This window comes from Hibiscus syriacus, unplaced genomic scaffold (genome assembly GCF_006381635.1).
Source record: "Hibiscus syriacus cultivar Baekdansim isolate YM2019G1 unplaced genomic scaffold, ASM638163v2 tig00111303_pilon, whole genome shotgun sequence".
Lineage (NCBI taxonomy): Eukaryota > Viridiplantae > Streptophyta > Magnoliopsida > Malvales > Malvaceae > Hibiscus > Hibiscus syriacus.
Window position 1 is genome coordinate 702935 of NW_024063049.1, and position 18327 is coordinate 721261.

The 18327-nt window shown below is 38.2% G+C and overlaps 2 protein-coding genes across 2 annotated transcripts; both read left to right on the forward strand.

Moving 5' to 3' along the window:
* Window positions 1-15262: 15262 nt before the first annotated feature.
* Window positions 15263-16680, forward strand: LOC120158062 (putative disease resistance protein RGA3). The gene is made up of 2 exons (XM_039168998.1): window positions 15263-16560; window positions 16620-16680. The coding sequence occupies exons 1-2, from the start codon at window positions 15263-15265 to the stop codon at window positions 16678-16680; spliced, it is 1359 nt and encodes a 452-aa protein (XP_039024929.1).
* LOC120158065 (disease resistance protein RGA2-like) lies at window positions 15435-17942 on the forward strand. Its single transcript, XM_039168999.1, has 3 exons — window positions 15435-15565; window positions 16558-16896; window positions 16928-17942. Exons 2-3 carry the CDS (start codon window positions 16736-16738, stop codon window positions 17874-17876), a joined length of 1110 nt encoding a protein of 369 aa, XP_039024930.1. The 5' UTR covers window positions 15435-15565; window positions 16558-16735; the 3' UTR covers window positions 17877-17942.
* The last annotated feature ends 385 nt before the right edge of the window (window positions 17943-18327 follow it).

The following is an 18327-nucleotide window of genomic DNA, read 5'->3' on the forward strand; positions in this document are numbered from 1 at the left end:
TTGTTATTTATTTCTGGGTAATTAAACCTGCGTTTCATTCCAATCATTTCACACTTCCTCTTGCAAATAATCAAACACTTTCGCCTTGATTTCAGTTTCAACGATCCATGGCCGAAGCAATTGCTTTCGACATCGCTGCAGGGCACATTACTAAACTGAGTTCCCTTGCCCTCTCTCGAATCGGACTGTGCTGGAATTTCAAAGATGACCTCGACGACCTCAAAAGCATCGTCTCTGCAATCAAAGTTGTGCTTCTTGACGCAGAAGAACGATCGGTGACCAGCAATCTCGTCAAAGATTGGCTTGGAAAGCTGAAATATGCTCTATAGATGATTTTTCTACCGAAGCTTTACGAAAGCATCTGATGAATGGGAATGAACTTACTAAAGAGGTACGTGCTTTCTTCTCAAGCTCAAACCAGTTTGCTTACGGTCTCAAAATGGGACGTAAAATCAAGGCCATCAAGGCCAGATTTGCTTCCATTCAAAGTCAGACCAATGGGTTAAACTTGGTACAGCGTGACCATCCTGCGGTGGACGAAAGGAGGCAGCAGACGCACTCTTTTGTGCGTTAATATGAGATAATAGGGAGGGAAGATGATAAAAAAAAAACTCTTCTAAAACTCTTGCTAGACATAGAGTTTCAAAGCGAAGAGAATGTTATTATCGTTCCAATTGTGGGGATTGGAGGCTTGGGAAAGACTGCGTTGGCGCAGTTTGTCTATAATCATGAAAGGGTTAAAGATCATTTTGAGTTGAGGATGTGGGTTTGTGTTTCCGATGTTTTTGATGTGAAAACAATAGTACCCTTCACTAATTCCTTCATTTAAGGGAAAGAGGTTGCGAACTTTGTTAAACTTTCCTAACCATAGAGGTCGATATATGAAAGACGCAACTTGGGATTTTATAATTTCTAATTGTAGGTACTTGCTTGTGTTGGAATTTCATCATTTAAATTTTGATACAGTTCCATGCTCCATTCATAAGTTGAAACATTTGAGGTACTTCGATCTCTCTTGGAGTGATCTTAAGATCCACCCAGATAATATTTGCGAGATGCAAAATTTGCAAGTGCTGAAACTTGACAATTGTTTCCGGCTTGAAGAATTGCCAAAGAAGATTTAAAAATTAGTGAATATTAGCCATCTTGCGTGTGCTGGTTGTCATAAACTTGGTTTCCATGGTGCCGCTGCTGCAGATCAAAGTGAATTGGTTGGGCTTAACAACTTAAGGGGAGAGCTAAGAATAATAAATTTGGGATCTGTGAAAAATGCAAAAGAGGAGTCCAGGGCTGCTAATTTGAAAGAGAAGCAACATTTGCACTCATTGGTTTTACATTTGGGCGCCACTACAGATGATGAAGAGAAGTCACTTGAAGACCTCCAGCCCCATCCTAATCTGAAGGAGCTCAAGGTGACAGGATGGAGGGGCAATGCCAAGATTCCGAGCTGGCTTTCTTTGCTCACTGTAGACCCCAGTTTTTATTCGGGCCCAATATCCAACACCCATTAAAGCCAAAGTAAAAAAACTAATCATAACCCACTACCCCATTTCCATTGGCATTTTCTCACAAACACTACCCAACAACCTCTACTACTTCCACCACATTAGCTTCAACTCCATACATAACTAATGGACGTGGGACACTTGCTTCATGATTCGGGGCCATTTTGGAGGTGGCTCTCAATCTCTATATATTCTATTTTCCAAACAAAACTTTAGGGGGATCTCTACTTAGTTCGAGAAACATGAAGCTTCCGTGGCTATCATGGGTCGACGCAAACAAGTCCTTCAAGTTGCCGTTTCTTCTCTTCAATCCCTTGGGATTAATGTTGTTGGCTTTGAGGGGATGTTCATAAATGGTAAGATGCAAGGGAAGTTCAAAAAAGGGAGGAAACATTTCCCATTTTTTGTTTATTCTCTCACCCCAGACTCAACTCACGCTGCTATCTCCTCACAGATGCCTATTCGATCTCGTTCATCGGCTGCAGAGCAAGCTAAACAACCCTAAAGTAGACCAGAACCCTTCATTTCCCTTCTCTAACATTCGATTCGAAACTCAAAGCCCGGAAATGCTTTTTTAAACTCTTAAAAAATCCCTCGACCTTTTATCTCCCAAACCTCATCGACCCCAAAACGACCACTCCACTATCTTCTCCCAATGATGAGACCTCAACAACTGTGGTAAGGGTTCAAAGAGACCCCATCGTGATGGCCAAAGGTTTTAGAGGACCCAAATTAGCTACATGCGTGGAGATAAGGAACCACTATTTCGTGTAGCTCATACGCGGAGTGCTCGGGCGAACCGATCACCAAAGTTGATGATGTGGATGGCTTGCATGTTGGATCCAGGACCACCTGTTGTTCATGTCTCGTGAAACTCACACAAGTTGATGAAGGGAGAAGGAAGAAGGAAGAAGCACTCACACAAATGAATGAAAATGTCAGTTTTGGTTTTATTGATTTTTTTGGGTAAATTGCCTACATAGCCCTTCGAATATCGTGGTTAAATTCTTCTCTTGGTTCCCCTATCTTTGATGCACCATGTAACATAATCCATTTCTTTGTAATTTAGTTTTAATGTTTAACTTTGATTATTGTCAATCTAACCCCTATTTTATTCATGATTTGATTTAATATTTGTATTTAATTATTATTTTATTTTCACTAACATTTTTTCTTTTCGCATGTAGAGATAGTTACTTCTTTGGCTTATTTAATGACGGTGCCTCTCCATGTAGAGATAATACCGTTGATGGGTCAACCGACCATCATACTACGATCAATGACTGCCCTACAAGTAGTATTGGGTTTGAGGAAGTCAAAATGGCTCTTAGAAAGATAGGGAAGGACAAAGCTGTCGGTCCAGATCAAATTCCTATCACTGTATGGTTGGCCCTAGGAGGAGAGGGAGTTAAGTGGTTGACCAATATCTTTAATATTATTTTATAGACTACCAAGATGCCAGATGAGTGGAGACAATCTACGGTGATACCAATCTATAAGAATAAAGGAGATCCCCAACGTTGTGGCAACTACAGAGGTATTAAACTACTCAGCCATACCATGAAGATATGGGAAAGGGTGATAGAAGCTAGGTTGAGACAGATTACTAGGGTTTCGGAAAACCAATTTGGCTTTATGCCAAGTAGGTCTTCTACGGAGGCGATTCATCTTCTTCGACGGCTTATGGAGAAATATAGGGAAAAAATAGAGATCTTCACATGGCATTCATTGAACTTGAGAAGGCGTATGATAGCGTTCCCCGCGATACAATATGGAAGACCTTGGAAACGAGACGGATCCCAACTGCTTATATATGGGTGATTCGTGATATGTACTGTAGAACTACTTCATACGTCAGGACTACAGTTGGCGACACCGCGCCATTCCCGGTGGAAATCGGACTCCACCAGGGGTCGGCTCTTAGCCCTTACATCTTCGCCTTGATTATGGACGACATCTACTGTGCGACACCAGACGGTGTCCCATGGTGTATGCTTTTCGCTGACGACATTGTCCTAGTTGTTGAAACAAGGACTGAGCTGAATAGTAGACTGGCTACCTGGAAGACTGCTTTGGAAGAAAAAGGTCTAGTGATCAATATTGAAAAGACTGAGTATTTATGTTCAAACTTTAGTGGGAACCAAAACGATGAAGATGTAGAAGTATGCATAGAATGACACGTTCTCCCCTCAAAGGATTGTTTCAAGTACCTAGGGTCTATGATACATAAAGATGGGGGTGTGGATGATGACGTTACACACCGTATAAAGGCGGGATGGCTAAAGTGGAGGGCTGCTACCGGAGTTTTGTGTGACAAGAAGGTGCCTCTAAAACTTAAGGGAAAATTTTATAGAATGGCAATAAGACCAGCGTTGCTGTATGGATCAGAATGTTGGGCAATCAAGAAGGATCACGTAAGGAGGATGGAGGCAGCAGAAATGAGAATGCTTCGATGGGCATATGGTAGGACTCTGTGGGACATGACACCAAACTCTGCTATTAGGATGTCATTGGGGGTGGTGTCTATACCCGAAAAATTGAGGGAGGGAAGACTACGGTGGTTTGGGAATGTCTTTAGGCGAAAACCATCGGATGCGGTCAGGAGGGTGGAGTCGATTACAGTCGACGGTGCCAGAAGGAGAAGACGACCAAGGCGGAAGTGGGAAGACTGCTTGAGATTTGATTTAAAGGATTTAGCCCTTACTGAGGACATGACCTCTGATAGGAAAGTATGAAGACTTAAGATCAAGGTAACTGAGTAGTACATATCACATCCATAGGGTATATCATCTCTGTCTTCTTTTTATGCATTTGTAGTAATTTCCATGACTTCTTCTTTTTATACGTTTCTGTCATTGGAATTTATGAAGGCTTAGAACTACGGTAGTGGAGTAGTGTTGCTTTAGTTTAGGTTTTAACACATTTGACTTTATTCCTTCTCGTTGCTTGCTATCGTTGAATTTTGTGTATCCTTTACTTCAAGTTTTGCTCTTTTTAAATATTAGTCGGGTCTTACGTTTCTGTCTATATGCAGAGATTTTTAAGCAGAGATTTATTTGCAGGGATTACTTCACATTTCAGACGCACATATGTAGACTGCATATGAAGACCATTCAACTATTTATTTATTTATTTATACATGCATGACATTTCTATCTTTACTTTTAATTTTTCTAACTGCCGAAGGTCTTCCACGGAAGCTGCTCTCAACCTGGTATTGGGGGCAGCCTACTATCCTACCTCTCCCTTACCCCATTGCATATGGGAATAGGGTTTTGTTGTTGTTGTTTTATTTTATTTTATTTTTCCCATTTGATTTATTTAATACTTATTTATTATTTCTTATCTAACATCTTTGACTTTTTAGGGGAATTTTTTAACCAATCAAAGGTAAGTAATTTGAATTGGGTTTTAAAATTTTAATTTTAATTTCAAATTTTCGCAATTAAGACAACTAACAAATTAATTGGCACTGAAAGGGCAGTACAATGAAAGGGCAGTACAAGGGTGCTAATCCTTCCTTGACTGTAATCGACTCCCGAACTCGACATATTTCTGGTAAAACGTAGATCATGTAAGATGGTGTCCGATCAACTAAAATTTGTTTTTAAATGATCGATGGCGACTCTAACTCATTTTTTCAAGTCGAAGCTCAATTTCGGGCCCAACTGAAAGACGGCCGCGACAGCTTGGCGACTCCGCTGGGGACAGGAAAGTGAGTCAGGCCAGAATTAATTTCCGATTGTCTTTTTGAGCGAAAATTGCAAGTTTAAATTTTAATTTATTTATTCAATTCCAATTATTTATATTTGATTATTTTTTAAATAAATAGTTGTACTGACGTTTTTTCAATGATTTCAGATCTTTAACTTTTTCCATCTAAGGTTCTATACCCGAGCTCCGAACCTTTTTAAGTAGGGGTGAAAGCGACGCCTTCGTGATAATTTATTCTTCGTATAGGCCTAGCAAGTAACCTTCGGGATTCATATACCTTATGTCTTCGTGTGAATTTATTCACCGCATAGACATAAGGGAATGTATCCTCTCGAGTTTAACTTAGTCCACACAAGCTTGTAATGGACTTAGGACTAAGTGTCTGGCAAGCCCAAGGGGGCACCAGCAAGGAGAACTCGAATACCTTTTTAGAACCTAAACCGGGAGACTACAGGGAATTAGAGCACATCCAAAACCTCATTTCAAACCCTAGGCTATTTTGAGTTCGTTTCTTGCCTTATTTTATATTCAAAGCATGTGAACTAGAAATCTATGCAGTTAGGACTTGTTCAAAATCAACTTGCGGGATCATGTCCGGGTAGGAATAATAAGTATGTGGGGTAGATATCATTTGGGGTAGAACCTTTTATTTTCGTTATTATTTTGATTTACCTCACTAACTCTTTTCATTTTTGTTCTCTTTCATTTTTTTCATCATTTACATCATTCAAAAAAGGTTTTGATCCACAAAAAATGTGTTCGTTAAACGTAAATAATTTGCATTAATTGACAAAATTGGTTATAATACAAGAGATGAAAAGCTCAAAAGTTCAGCTATGGTCAGAAAATACTCAGAATGGACTGGGATATACACCAAGCGTATCAAACGTCAACCTTTTAAGTTAGCAAAAGTTGCAGGGGTAATTAAAAAAGGTTACTGACCTAGAGTGTCCCTTCAAAGACAATAAGAACAAGATGGCGAAACCCTAACTAAAATTGGAGGCCATCATTGACGAATTCAAGAAATGGGCAAATAAACTTCGGATAGTTCCCTTTAATGGAGGTTTTCAATGGTGTTTCCATTAGGGAACTGACTCAGTAGAGAGTGAAAACCAGATATATAACCATTCGAGACTCCTGGGAACAAGTACAAAAAGCAGCTCGTCGCTTGTATGGTTTAGCCAGAGGAGTCCAGGTAGTTCGACAAGGTATTCAACAGGTGACAAACGAAGGCAGAAGACGAGTCAACCTGTCAGAAGTTGTTCGGGATTTAGAAGACTTAGTGGTTTTTTGTCTATTAAGAAATAACACTTTTTTCCCAATAAGGATTATTTATAATAACAGACACGTTTTCGGATCAATGCTTCGAACATTTCATGCATTTTTTTTCATTTTTTCATCTATATTTCATTTTTAAGCATTTTCATAAACATGAAATTAAGTCATGGAGGATTCGATGAAGTGGTCCTAATCACGTGACACCACATGGAAGCAAGATTTGAACAATTAAAGAAAAAACTGAAATTAGTACGGTAGAAGCTTGTTCAGTAGGTTGTAGGATTGAGCCTTCTATAATGATCTAAGAGAAGAGTTCCCATTCCCTGAGATTTATGATATTGAAGCTGTGTGCAGTCACCACATAGGAAGCTCCAGATATTCCTCTGAGAACTGTAAGGCACTGAAGTGCAAGATCCAAAACCTGATTGATTCAGGGGCATGCACAATTCGAAGAAGGGGGCATTGCATCTACCATTTGCACTTAGAGCATTGTTTTGTTTGAACACGTCTTTTGATCTTTCATGTTTGCTTAATCTTTTAAATAATTAAATTTATGCCACCTTCTAAGGTGGAATAATTTAACAAATTTTAAATTTTTAGTTCCTCAAATTTTAAATGAATTAAGGATTCTTTTAATTCTTCAAGAATTATAGATTTTTGACATATGACAAGATTAGACCTTTCTTATTCTGTCTCAAACCCAAAAATAAAATACCTTGATTCTTTACCCAAAATAACTCATGATCATTACCAAAAGACCAGATTTTGACATTACCACCCTTTGAAATTTTTGAACATTGTTTTTATCTTTTAGATACACAAAGAGTCGTACTCATACCTTTCTTTGAGTCAATAAAGTCACATCATTGTCTTTTTAGACTCAAAATTGACATTTTTATACCATTAAAACTCAAGGCATTGAGTTGTTCATTTGAACATGAGCATTCTTATAAGACACAACTTGGGGCATCTCGTAGGGAGCCTGAACATTGAGACATGTTGGGAGCAAAAAGCAGAAAGAAAAATTCATTCGAAATAATTCTATCATGCATTAAATACATTGTTTTCATGTGAATAAAATTAATCATAAAAATCTATCCCCCTGAGGATACCTCTCCTGTGAAGACTTTCATGTATGAAATGATGAACGACTTTCTTTCTTTATCCCTTCACATCAGGAGGAAATATATATCCCTTGTGTCCCCTTTTGAGCCTATAGTATTTTTCTTCTGATTCAATCCTAACCAAGGATCACTCTCCACACTGGGGGGCAAGGTGGAAGAAATCTGCTCATATGAGTGAAGACATCAATCCAAAGGAGATACCAAAAGGTGAACCAAATGCCAAGTGCGAAGATCCAATCAGAACAAAAAGAAAAAAGAGAAAAAAAAATAAAAAGAGAAAATAAAAAGATAAACAAAAAACAAAGGAAAAGTGAAGAAAAAAGAAGACAAGACGCATATGCAAAGATTCTCTCGATTCAAATGACGCATCGAGATTCAAATTATGAGATTGATCAAGTATAACCATTCCAAAATCACTTCACTCAAAGATCAAGGAGCATCCAGAGAAAATCAAGAGAAACACATATGAGCAGATTCAAATTAAGTAAGACAAGATTGAAGGCATCATAATGAATTGATCATTGGTTCAATACCCTGAAACACTTGTTTGGGCCTATTTATCCTTTTCTTTCATAACCATGAACCATGGCCTACGTTACGTTCCTTAAAAGTCTTTTCTAATCATACATGGATTTCTGAATAGAAGAGACTATCTTCAGATTTCATCCCGCCCATCAGGATTAATCTTTATTTGCAAAAAGTTTTCTAAAATCTTTAATGCATGATAGAGAAAAATAATAAAGGGGGTTCAAGACATAGATTCTAATTACACCTTGAAACCAAAGGAGGATTCGAGTTAAAAACCTGAAAAGGAGGCTCGAATATACAAATTCCTTGGTAAGGCATCACACAATATAAGTGTGACCATGAAAGCTGGGAGTCAGAGAACACTTTCAGTAAAGGAGCATACAAGATACCCCATCAAACCATTGAGCATAAAAAAACAAAAATGCCAAACCTTTGACCAAGCACAATAACCTGAGACTTTTTTTTATCATTTCCTTACTTAACCATTTCTCAAAGATAGCTTTGATCTTAACACTTGTCAAATAACTATAATTTATTGAATGATTAACAATGTAATTAATTCTTTAATATCCAATGAACTCTAGTTTTATGATTCGTCTCAATTGTAAAACCGAGAAAGGGGCAATATTTTCAAAACTTTTTTGAAACTCTTTTAATTGATATTTTCAGAACTTTGAAAAATAAAAGAAAAAACATTTTTCAAACAAGACAAGCTCTCTAGAGTGGATCTTGGTAAATAACATGTGGCTCTCAGACACAAAGCTCATGCTTAGAATCAATGCTGAAGCAAGAAATGAGGAACAATGGAGGCATCTTTGAAAATTCAACATCAAATGTTAGGGCATTTTTTGAGATTCAACATCGAATATTGGGGCATATTTGGGAATTCAATATCCTGATGCGAATTATTAGATCTTCTGAAGGTCTTTCCTCCACATGCAGGAACAAACAGACAAAGAATGAGGCTCCATCTAAGAGATAAAACAAGAAATAATTCATTGTGCATACATATTAGACATACTTAAAAGCATCACATTTATCATTTTTAGCCTATATAATTTTGAAGCTTTTAGAGTCAAGTTTCAACTTCAAGACGAAAGATACTCGATTCAAAAACACCTTCAGAAATTGATGGTGGTTGCTTAACTCAACAGCGAGGAGATACACCTCAACCAATTTGACTAATTGAAAGATCGACGGATCTTAGAATCAACTTCAGACTGGTTCAAAAGACAATCCATAATGAATTCAATTCGACTTAACTCAACGACGAGTGACTAGTCTCCAGTTATCGTTTTCAAGCTAGATTTCAATTCCACAACGGATGATATCCGGCTGACAGAATTTATCACTGGGTTTTCCCGTGAAAGGGAGTCATCCAAAGATTTACGTTGGCTTAGGCCCGTGAGGGGGTCATTATTCATTTAGAGGAAATTTACAGCACATCTTAAGTCGAGAAAAGTTGTCTGTCAATAAACAACTGTCCAGTTTCATTCAGAGTTAATTTCAACTTCGCAGCGAAGGATATTGGACTCAACAAACAACTTTCCAGTTTCATTCAGAGTCAATTTCAACTTCACAACGAAGGATATTGGACTCAACAAACAACTTTCCAGTTTCATTCAGAGTCAATTTCAACTTCACAGCGAAGGATATTGGACTCAACAAACAACTTTCTAGTTTTATTTAGAGTCAATTTCAACTTCACAACGAATGATATTGGACTCGAAACAACGCAACTTACACAAGATTGGATTTTAAATTCACAACGAAAGATGTCCAATTCAAAGCTGAACTTCACAACAACGGAACCATCCACAATTTCAACTTCACGATAAAGAATATCTTGCTCGAGTGGATTGATGTAGTTTCACAACAAATGAGTCATCTACAATAATAGAGGGTTATCTCCCAGCCTATTACAGCATAGCTCAAGGCAAGAAGGGCTATCTGTCAACAAAGACCTTCGAGTTTGATTACATTCAGCTCAAAGGCATACCAAATTTACAGCATAACTCAAGGTGAGAAGGGTTATCTGTCAACAAACCCTCGAGTTCAATTACATTCAGCTCAAGGGCATATCAAATTTACAGCATAGCTCAAGGCGATAAGGGTTATCTGTCAACAAAAAACTATCGAGTTCGATTCCATTCAGCTCAATGACATATCAACCGCATGGTAGAAGGGAGGAACTACTTTCTGGTTGAAGTTTAAACCAAGGTCTTTAAGTCAAGAAGAAGATCTAGGGTAATCTCTCAGCTTAGTACAACAAAACTCAAGGCAAGAAGGACTATCTGTCAATGAAGACTTTCGAGTTCGATTCCATTCAGGTCGAGGGCGTATCAACTGCGTTGCATCAACAAAGAACTACTTTTCGGTCAAATTTTCACACCCAGGTCTTTAAATCAAGAAGAAGACCAAGGTCGACCAAGATTGGTAACAAAGAGACACTTTTCGATTAACCTACGATTTTGACTTCACAACGAATGATATCGTACCCAAAAGATTGACCCAAATTCATGACGAAGGAGTCATCTGTGACACAACAATGAAAAACCTGTTTCATTCAAGTCAAATTTTAGCTTCACAACAAAGTATATTGGGCTAGAAGACAATCCAGAAGCTACTTCCCAATACTTTGAGTTCAACTCAACTTCACAACAAATGAGTCATCCATGATTTCAACTTCACAAAGAAGGATATCACGCCCAATGGATCAACTTAGTGTCATAACAAACAGTATCAAGTCTCAAATCAAAGAGAACCGGACAAAAACTTATTGTCTTTTTTCATCTTTACCCTATTCTTGTTAACACAAAAATATGCAAAGAGGGGCAACTTTAGACCATAGTTTTTATCCGGGCTCAGCATCCAACACCCATTAAAGCCAAAGTAAAAAAAATCATAACCCACTACACCATTTTCATTGACTTTTTCTCACAAACACTACCCAACAACCTCCACTACTCCCACTATATTAGCTTCAACTCCACACTCAACTAATGGATGTGGGACACTTGCTTCTTGATCCGGGGCCATTTTGGAGGTGGCTCTCAATCTCTATATATTCTATTTTCCAAACAAAACTTTAGGGGGATCTCTACTTAGTTCGAGAAACATGGAGCTTCCGTAGCTATCATGGGTCAACGCAAACAAGTCCTTCAAGCTGTCGTTTTTTCTATTCAATCCCTTGGGATTAATGTTGTTGGCTTTGAGGGGGATGTTCATAAATGGAAGATGCGAGGGAAGTTCAGAAAAGGGAGGAAACATTTCCCATTTTTTTTATTCTCTCAACCCAAACTCAACTCACGCGGTTGTCTCCTCACAGACACCTATTCGATCTCGTTCATCGGCTGTAGAGCAAGCTAAACAACCATAATGTAGACTAGAACCCTCCATTTTCCTTATCTAACATTCAATTTAAAACTCAAAGCCCCTAAACGCTCCTTTAAACTCTTAAAAAATCCCTAGCCTTTTATCTCCCAAACCTCATCGATCCCAAAATGACCAATCCACTCTCTTCTCCCGACGATGAGACCTCAACAACCGTGGTAAGGGTTCGAAGAGACCCTATCATGATGGCTAAAGGTTTCATAGGACCCGAATTTGCTATATGTGTGGAGATAAGGAACCACTGTTTCGTATGGCTCGTAAGCGGAGTGGTCGGGCGAACTGATCACCAACGTTGATGATGTGGATGGCTTGCTTGTTGGATCCAGGACCACATGTTGTTTATGACTCCTGCAACTCACACAAGTTGAGGAAGAAAGAAGGCAGAAGCACTCACGCAAATGAATGGAAATGTCAGTTTTGGTTTTATTGATATTTTGGGTAAATATCCTCCATAGCCTTTCAAATATTGTGGTTAAATTCTTCTCTTGGTCCTCCATCTTTGATGCACCATGTAACAAAGTCCATTTCTTTGTAATTTAATTTTAATGTTTAACTTTGATTATTGTCAATCTAACCCCTATTTTATTCATGATTTGATTTAATAGTTTTATTTAATTATTATTTTATTTTCACTAACATTTTTTTTCTTTTCGCTTGTTTCTTCTTTTTCGTTTATTTTATTACTTTTAAAATTTTAATTTATTTTTTCCCATTTGATTTATTTTAATATTTATTTATTATTTCTTATCTAACATTTTTGACTTTTTAGGGGATTTTTTAACCAATCAAAGGTAAGTAATTTGAATCGGGTTTTATAATTTAAATTTCAAATTTTTGCAATTAAGACAACCGAAAAATTAATTGGTACCGAAAGGTCAGTACAAGGGTGCTAATCCTTCCTTGATTGTAACCGACTCCTGAACTCGATATATTTATGGTAAAACGCAGATCAGGTAAGATGGTGTCCGATCAACCTAAAATTTATTTTTAAATGATCGGTGACGACTCTAACCTATTTTTTTCAAGTCGAAGCCCAATTTCGGGCCCAACCGAAAGATGGTCGCGACACTCACAAATCTCACTAATATTTCAATACGAGATTTTCATAAATTGAAACATCTACCTTCGTTTTCTCAATTGCCTCGTCTTCAACGGCTGTGGATTGAGTTCTTAATCGAGCTAGAGTACATGGACGATAGTGACCCAAATGGAAGACGAGGAGAATCAGAATCATTCTTCCCATCGCTTATGTATCTTAGTCTCAAGAAATGTCCAGACATGAAGAGTTGGTGGAGAGAAAGGCCGATTGATGATCATAACAATGATGACAGAACAGTTATAGGAACATCAAACAGGGAATTTCCTCGTCTTTCTAGTTTACACATTGAAGATTGCCCTTTGACTTCAATGCCGCTGTATCCATCACTCGATGAGGAACTAACCTTGATCAACAACAGTTCAAGGCATTTGAAGCAGACCATTCAGATGAGCATCACTAGTATGACTCCATCAACCTATTCTCTTCCTCTCTCCAAATTGAAATGCTTACGTTTGAAGAATGTTAAGGAACTGGACCAAAGCACGCTAGATGAGTGCCGTTCGGAGAATCTCTCTTCTTTGAGTATTGCCAACATTCCACAGCTGGCGTCTCTTCTCCTTTGGCTTCAACATCATGTTCAGTTGAAAACACTGGAAATTGCGAATTGCAGTGGACTGAGGTAACTCTTTACTGTTTCCAACATCTCACCTCCCTTGAAACGCTTAAAATAACAAACTGCTAGGAGCTGGAGTTATGTGCAGATGGCATCCAAACATTCCAAGGCTATACATGCCTACGTGTTCTGTATCTACAAAATATTCCAACTTGTCGGAATCTTCCAAAGTTGCTTCAACATCTAACAAATCTGAGAGATCTCCATCTCAATGATTTTCCCAACTTAACATCGCTTTCGGACGAGATGCATTGCCTAACCACTTTGCAAACGTTAAAGTTAGAACGAATTCGGAGATGGGGATGAGATGTCATAAGGGCGGGGTCGCTGAGTTAATTAAGTTCTCAATTTCTCTGTCGAAACTCGCCGCGATAATCTTGAACGAGTTCGCACGATCTTTCATCAGTTGCAAATCCGAGTCGGCCGAGTCGCGTACCTCTCTCCACCCTCTCGAAATGAACGAGAAAGCCCTCGAACTCGACGACGCCACTCCCGTCACCGACACCGCCGGCGCTTGCCTATCGTTATTCATGGAGCGAAAAATTCAGCTTAGGGTTCCGTTATCAAACGACAAAATCTTCTTTCCGGGAAATTGCAGAAAAGAGCTGAGAATTTTAAACGGTTAAAGCTGGTGTGTGTTTCTATATAATTTTGGAACAGGGAGAGTGACACGTACACGTAGGATGCTACATAAGTTGATCTCTTCGATGAGATGGCGTATGTGATTGGGTTTTCGTGCCCGTGATGAATACTGGTCGGATGGCGTTGAGTTCTTTAAGCTTTTGTTTATTATATGCCTAACTTTTTTTTTTGTATAACACGTGAAAATGAATCGTTAAATCGATCGGATCATTAATTTTAAGTTCCATCTTATTATTTTAATCAATTAAATAATCTCTTGTTGATTTAAGATAATTACAAGATAATATTTTTTTTAAAGATTCACAATCAGTTGACAATGAAAGCTCAAACACCTTTGCAGTCTCTAGTATTCAAATATGATACCTCTAGAGTAATAACCATCCTTTAACTACTGAGATAATTTAGTTAATACAACTAATTAAATAATTAAATTTTAACATTTTTCATCAATTTAATTTAATTCCGACAATCATAAATTAATACACTATCGTTGTTATAATTTGCTAATCATAAAAATCAAAACAGAGGCAACATGAAATTTAATAAAATCTAGATGTACACGTTTGTGTGTGTTGGGATTGGATCATGTAAATCTTGTTTCACGCTCCATTCATAAATTTGAAATATCTTGATCTTTCTGGGAATGAAGATCTTGAGATCCTACCAAAGAGTATTTGAAAGTTACAAAATTTGCAAAGTGTTGAAACTTGACTATTGTTATCTTCTTGAAGAATGACAAAAAAAATTGAAAAATTAGTGTATCTTACCCATCTTCCATGTACTGGTTTTGATAACTTTAAATCATAGTAATCCTCACAATTGCAGCCATCTAATAAGTAATGTTCAATGGAAGAGCCAAAAGAAGACATGCACATTTATTCGAAACATATGTTATATGCCATAGCCATTAGACTCAACCATTGGAAATTGTTGATATGATCTTTATCCGAACCCTAATTTAATATGTCATATTATTTTGAAAGAATACGGGTTGATTTCAGAACAAAAGAACTTTTCAATGGAAAATGATAGGGAATTTCTTGGAATGGTCATGATCTTTTAAATAAAAAAAGCCTAACTTTTGACATTTGAGGCCGAAGGACCCTGCTTTGCTTTGATTTGCTTTAATCATGGAGACTACAAGGAGGACTTGGCTTACACCATTGAAAGCTTCTATGTCGTCTTCCTACTTTGCTGTAACAATTTAATAGTGGGAGAAAGAAACAGCACACGTGCCCTAGCTGCTGGGTCATGCAGTCCAACCAAAAATCTATAATATACTAATGTATTATCAACACCTGCATTTCATTTCATCTCCTCTTGCAAACAACTTAACACCTTTGCCTTCTTTCTGTTTCAACCTCCAATGGCCGAAGCAATTGCTTTCGACATCGCCGCACGGCTCATTACCAAATTGGGCTCCAGTGCTCTCTCTCAAATCGGACTGTGGTGGAATTTCAAAGATGACCTCGACAATCTCAAACGCACCATCACCAGAATCCAAGCTGTGCTGCTTGACGCGGAGGAGCGATCGGTGACCAGCAATCTTGTCAAAGTTTGGCTTCATGAGCTGAAAGATGCACTGTATGATGCGGAAGACTTGGTGGATGATGTCCATACTGAAGCCTTGCGGAAGGATCTGATGAGTGGGAACAAGCTGACGAAAGAGGTACGTGATTTCTTCTCAAGATCAAACCAGTTTGCTTATGGCCTCAAAATGGGTCGTAAAATCAAGGCCATTAAGGCCAGATTTACTTCCATTCAAGGTCAGGCCAGTGAGTTAAAGTTGGTAGAGCGTGACCTTTCGGTTGAAACCCTTTTCATGGCCAAAAGGAGGCAGCAAACACACTCTTTTGTGGGTAAAGATGAGATAATAGGGAGAGAAGATGATAAAGCAGCTCTTCTAGAACTCTTGCAAGACAATGAGTTTCAAAGTGAAGAGAATGTTATCATGGTTCCAATCGTGGGGATTGGAGGCTTGGGAAAGACTGCGTTGGCGCAGCTTATCTATAATCATGAAAGGGTTAAAGATCATTTTGAGTTGAGGATGTGGGTTTGTGTTTCCGATGTTTTTGATGTGAAAACAATAGTGGCAAACATTATCAAATCAGTGACTCATCAAGCACCCAATCAAAATCTCGAGATGGATCAATTGCAAACACAGCTTCGAGATAAAATTGATGGGAAAAAATACTTGCTTGTTTTGGATGATATTTGGAACGAGGAGGGAGAACAATGGTTTAGCTTAAAGAAGTTACTGATGGGTGGGACTAGAGGAAGTAGAATAATAGTAACTACTCGCTCTCATAGAGTAGCAAAGGTTACTAGTAAATGTCAACCCTATGTTTTGAAAGGCTTGTCTGATGATGACGCTTGGTCTTTGTTCAAACAAATAGCATTTGAGCAAAGAGATGCGGACTCAACAAATCCAGTCTTTTTGGATACAGGAACGCAGATTTTGGAAAGGTGCGGTGGGGTTCCCTTAGTCATAAGGACTATAGCTAGTACGTTATCCATTAAAGAAACTGAAAGAGAGTGGCGTTCTTTCAAAGATAATGAATTTGCTAGAATATCTCAAAAAGATGGTGAAATTTCGCCTACACTCAAACTGAGTTATGACCATCTTCCAGCCCATTTGAAGCATTGCTTTGCTTATTGCAGACTGTACCCAAAAGATCATACAATCCAAGTACAAACACTTGTTCAACTTTGGATTGCACAAGGTTTTGTAAAGCAATCAGAGCCGAATCAATCACTCGAAGAGATTGGGTTGGATTATTTTAAAGACTTAGCGGAAAGAAGTTTCTTTCAAGAGATAGAAGATTATGAAGACTGGGGAATGACATGTAAAATGCATGATTTAATGCATGATCTTGCTGAATCAGTAGCAGGGAGAGAGAGTAGAATTTTAGACTCAAATTCCAATACAAGTGAGGTTGATGAAATATGTCGTCATATAACAATTGATTTTCAAATATTTCCTTCTTTCAAGGGAAGGAAGTTACGAACTTTGTCAGAAAAATAGAAATAGGAGTGAGACGATTTGGAATTTAATAATTTCAAACTGTAGGTGTTTGCGTGTGTTAGAATTGGATCATTTAAATCTTGATATAGTTCCACGCTCCGTTCATAAGTTGAAACATCTGAGGTACCTTGACCTCTCTTGGAATACAGATCTTCAGATCCTCCCGAAGAGTATTTGCAATTTACTAAATTTGCAAGTGCTGAAACTTTACAATTGTTTGCAGCTTAAAGAATTGCCAGAGAAGATTGAAAAATTGGTGAATCTTACCCATCTTTCATGTCTTGGTTGTTATCGCTTAACTCGTATGCCACGTGGAATAGGGAAGCTGACTTCGCTTCAGAAGTTAAGCCTGTTTGTGGTGGATAAACGTGGTTCCCGTGCTGCTGCTGCTGCTGCTGCAGATCTAAGGGAATTGGGTGGGCTTAACAATTTGAGGGGAATGCTATGGATATCAAATTTGGGATTGGTGAAAAATGCAAAAGAGGAGTTCAGGGCTGCTAATTTAAAAGAGAAGAAACATTTGGAATCATTGGGTTTAGAATGGGGCGACACTACAGATGATGAAGAGAAGTCACTTGAAGACCTCCAGCCCCATCCTAATCTGAAGCGTCTCCGTTTGATAGGATGGAGGGGCAATGACAAGATTCCGAGCTGGCTTTCTTTGCTCACAAATTTGGAATACTTATGTATAGAAGATAGTCCCCATTTGGGGGAAAGATGCCAGAAGGACATTGGTGAGGATTGGCATAAGATTGCTCACATCCCACGCATTTTGGTGAATGGGGTGGGCGCTTCCTACCCTTTCCATTTATTCACTTTCACAACAATATATCGTGTTTTCTATTCTCAACATCTGAATATTGCTTACTTGTTTTCTATCTTCAGGATCTTGTGCAAGACCTACAGTAGGGCATTGGAGTATTTCAAGAATATATATTCGGAAAAGAGGTGGTAATTACGTAATTGCTTTATGCTTTTATATCATATATGGAATCTCAGAATTGCAGTTGTCTGATAATGAATGTCCCTTTTTGTCAGCATGAGTTCACATACATTCTTCAACAGCTGTTCCATTCCACTTGATACCAAATAAATTTATTCCGGAAGGTAATCAATATCACCCAATTCTTTACTACCCGAGTTCAAAATAATCCAAAAACAATCATTTCGCCGTTATTATTGCATTCTCTTTGCAGCAACACTGACAAGGCTTTCTTATGATGTAACAAATATGATGTGGACAGGACTAAGAAGCTTGGAATGCTAGTCATGCGGATTGCTTATTTTCAACATGGTTCTACTCCATGCTCTGCTTTTCAATTGATCATGTAAATTACTTCTAAGGTGATATCCACCTTCGGAATTACATCAGTTCGGATGAAATTACTTCTAAGATTGTGACTTTT